General features: G+C 62.5%; 1 protein-coding gene across 1 annotated transcript in view; it reads right to left on the minus strand.

Moving 5' to 3' along the window:
• PACS1 (phosphofurin acidic cluster sorting protein 1) overlaps nucleotides 1–3,353 on the minus strand; it is a 150,662-nt gene that overhangs the window by 2,910 nt on the left and 144,399 nt on the right. The window contains exons 20-22 of the mRNA XM_010837764.1: nucleotides 2,764–2,806; nucleotides 2,427–2,562; nucleotides 97–323 (exon numbers count right to left, since the gene is read on the minus strand). Of these exons, the coding sequence (XP_010836066.1) occupies nucleotides 97–323; nucleotides 2,427–2,562; nucleotides 2,764–2,806 (406 nt within the window). The remainder of the gene's footprint in view (nucleotides 1–96; nucleotides 324–2,426; nucleotides 2,563–2,763; nucleotides 2,807–3,353) is intronic.

Genomic DNA, 3,353 nt, shown 5'->3' on the forward strand with positions numbered 1-3,353 from the left:
GGGCTCTCTCCCAGAAGCGGAGCCTGTCCTGACCCCGAGAGAGGAGACGGGGAGGCCTGGAGGCCCTGAACGCCCCTGGCCTCACGAATCACTTACCTTTCTTGTTCTTCTCTTTGGTGACCACGGTCATGGCCATGGTGCCGGAGAGCTGGGCCTCCCCTCCGTGGGGCAGGCGGGAGACCTGCACTGAGCGGAAGACGCTCTTGAGGGTGTTCTTGGAGCTGGCGTCCCTCTTGTCGCCTTCCCTCCTCCGCTCCCCAGGGTGGCCCAGCCAGTAGTCCACCTGGAGGCCAATCACGTCCCCGTAAGGGCTGCTTGGGCTCCTGGAGAGGGGCGGTAATGGGGAGGGGGCTCAGTGCCCGCCAAGGGCGGACAGGGCGGGGAGGGCCTGGGGGAGGCGCCAGCCAAGCAGCTCTGGGGTCCCTCCAGCGTCACAGACAGGGCTGGTGGGGGAGTGGGGAGTCAGGCTGACCTGAGGACACGGCCAGGAGAGGGCGAGGCCCCAAGTGCCCACAGGAGAGCCCAGGAAGAATCACCCAGGCAGGAGGGAAGCAGAGAAGGAGGAAGCTCTATGAGAGAAGAAAATGTGTGCACGCTCACCCACCACCAGGACACATGTGCATGAGCATGTGTGCAAACGTGTGCACACACATGACCCCCAGCAGGCAGAGCCCCCCGCCGAGGGTGGGAGAGACTAAGTGGGGCAGAGGCGGGCACCAGGCGGCTGCAGAGCCGCCGGGGGCGAGGAGCCGACCTGTGGCTTTCTCTCTCGTTTATGGCACTTCTAGCTCAGGGATAATTTTAGCTCCAAGGGGAAAAAGAGCTGATGTTTTCTTGAAAGGAGGCGTCAGACACAATAGGTACAGGCTACACAAATCATCTGATGTTTCTTTCTGCCAGGATTCAGCGGTTCCATTAAAAAACAAGCTTAAACCGGATGGGAAAGGAGGTCGGGATAAGGCGGGTCCCCAGGCCCCAGGGAGCCTGGACTGCGAGGTCACAGCGTGACTGCTGGTGGGATTCCCTCCTCTTCCTGCATTTCAGCAAGCCAGTGGCAGACCCCCGACTGGGAGCGAAGAGGGGAGACAGGGCGAGTGAGGGTGAGGGCTGGGGTCTGGGCTTTGCCCCGAGACACTTAGGACTCTCTGGGGACCATGGCGCTGTTGCCGGGGGTTCTGGCAAAGCCACAGGCCACTGCCTACCCTCTCTGCTGCTCACAGAGCATCCCCAGGAGACCAGGAGGAGGTGACGGAGAGGAGAGGGAGCAGAGGGAGCGGCAGGAGCGCCTCTGGCTCTTCTCTGCCACCCCTTCTCCCGCCTGGGGCTGCCCTGACTCCGCATCCCGCCCCCTCCCCTGCCCCAATCAGCTCCTCCAGAGGCCTCCTTGACTGCTCGATCTAAACACTGGACATTTCAGATCCTAAAGGGATTCCCTCCCCACTTCCTAGCCATCGCTCCCTACTCGGCCACAGCACTCTCTCCGTGGCTTGGCCCTACTGGGGCCCAGGAGCCTGGGGTCCGACCTGCCCACGTCACTGGCCGCGGGGGCCCTTGGGTGACGGACACACTTGGTGCCTGGAAGGAGGCCGCGCCCCCTTGGGCCAGGCGCTGACAGCGAGGCTCTTATTTCCACCTCACACAAAACCCTGTGGCTACGTCACCTTTACTTTCACGGGCTGGAGCTGAGTAGCTTGCCCAAGTGACCGCGATTCTTTGCTCAAACTAGTCAGGCTCCTGAACCTCTTTCTGGACCTCGGAAAATCCAGTCCTCACAAGAACCCCCCGCCCCACATTTCTGACCACCCTGCGGCTCTGATCGGGGCTCCTCACCCTCCACCCCCTCAGGACTGTCTTCATGAGACTTCTGGCAGGGCAGTTTAGCTGGAATCGGGACCCCCTGGACCACCCCTGTTCCTCTTAGTACTTTTATTGGCTCTGCCCCGTCCTGCTCCGGCCCCACCCAGAGTCCTGGCTCCTGCTGCAGAGTCCGCCGCAGAGCAGCCCACAGCAGCTGCTCCCGCCTTCGAGAGTCGCTCTCGCGTTGACCAGTGTCACTGAGTGGTTTGTTCTTTAGCGCACACACACACGGGGGACGCAACTGTGTGGACATGGTGCAAGCCCAGGTGTCTGACCCCAGGTCCACGCTCTCTCCCGGACCAGGCAGTCCTACCCCCAGTACGTGCAGCAGCTGACAGGCTAGAAGGGACTCAGTGCCCCGGGTCTCATTCACCCTTACACCCGGGAGGCAGACAGGACAGACGGGAGCAAGCTGTGCGATGACCGGCCTGGCCAGTGACCTGACTCCCCCCACTGACCTTCCGGACCAGGGGTCACCGTCCTACACGCTGGGGCAGCCGGGGAATGAGTCAGGCACCGCCCCGATGGAGGCGTGTCGGGGGACAGACGGGAACAGGCCACAGCCTTACCCCACGACGGCCAAGGCGCTGCTCATGGACGGGGAGGAAGGAGGGGTAGCTGTGGCGTCTCGGCTCAGGCCCGAGCTGGAGGGCGGCGACGTGGAGGGCACAGTCAGGTTGACCACGGGTGCATCGTCACCATCGCCTGCGGGGGGACAGACATGGTTGACCAAAGGAAGCTGCCCTGACCGGTCTTGGCTACAGCCTGCTCCGCCACCACCCTGGGACTTGAGCCCCGCCTTGGCCTGGGACCCCCTCGTCTTCACCCTTTGGCCTCCTGACTAGGGAGCAGGTGGGCGGGATGCACCGTCCTCACCCGGAAGAGGCCAAGGGACCCCAGGCTCACCTGTCGTGGAAGGAGAGTCTTCAACCAGACCCACCTTCACCACCTGCGAGGGAGAAGAGACCCTGTGTTAGGTCCACCCACCCAAGCCAGACACCTTCAGGTCAGCTGGACCCGGCGGCCACGACCGCACGCTGTTTGATCGCAGGCTTCGAAACTCTGCCAATTTTGAGCAGCTGGGATCGTCAGGAGAGGTGAGCAAACCCAACTGCAAACAGTGAGTCAGGGGCGTGGGACACCCGTAGCTCTTCTCTGGGGACGTGGGCAAAGCCACCCGAGGGGGCAGGAACCCCTTTTGTATCCTGATCTCATTTCTTCTGAGATCACTTGGGCAGGAGGCTGCCTTCTCAGGTCAGAGAGAAGGGAGCACTGGGAAAAAAACCTTGGCAGATGGGAGTGGGGTACCGGTGGGGGCGTGAACACACCGGAACAGGAATCTGGAGGAACACCAACTAGGAGGCGGGGATCCCAGGGACCCCCGACCCCAAGCCCAGCCCTAGGCAGTGATACCGATGTCAGTTCCCCAGAGAAAATTCTGGGAAGGGCAGGGGGGCCCTCCAGAGGCCAGCAAAGGGTATAGCTAGAGACAGACC

Source organism: Bison bison, unplaced genomic scaffold, assembly GCF_000754665.1.
Source record: "Bison bison bison isolate TAMUID 2011002044 unplaced genomic scaffold, Bison_UMD1.0 scf7180017864080, whole genome shotgun sequence".
In the NCBI taxonomy this organism is placed as follows: Eukaryota; Metazoa; Chordata; class Mammalia; order Artiodactyla; family Bovidae; genus Bison; species Bison bison.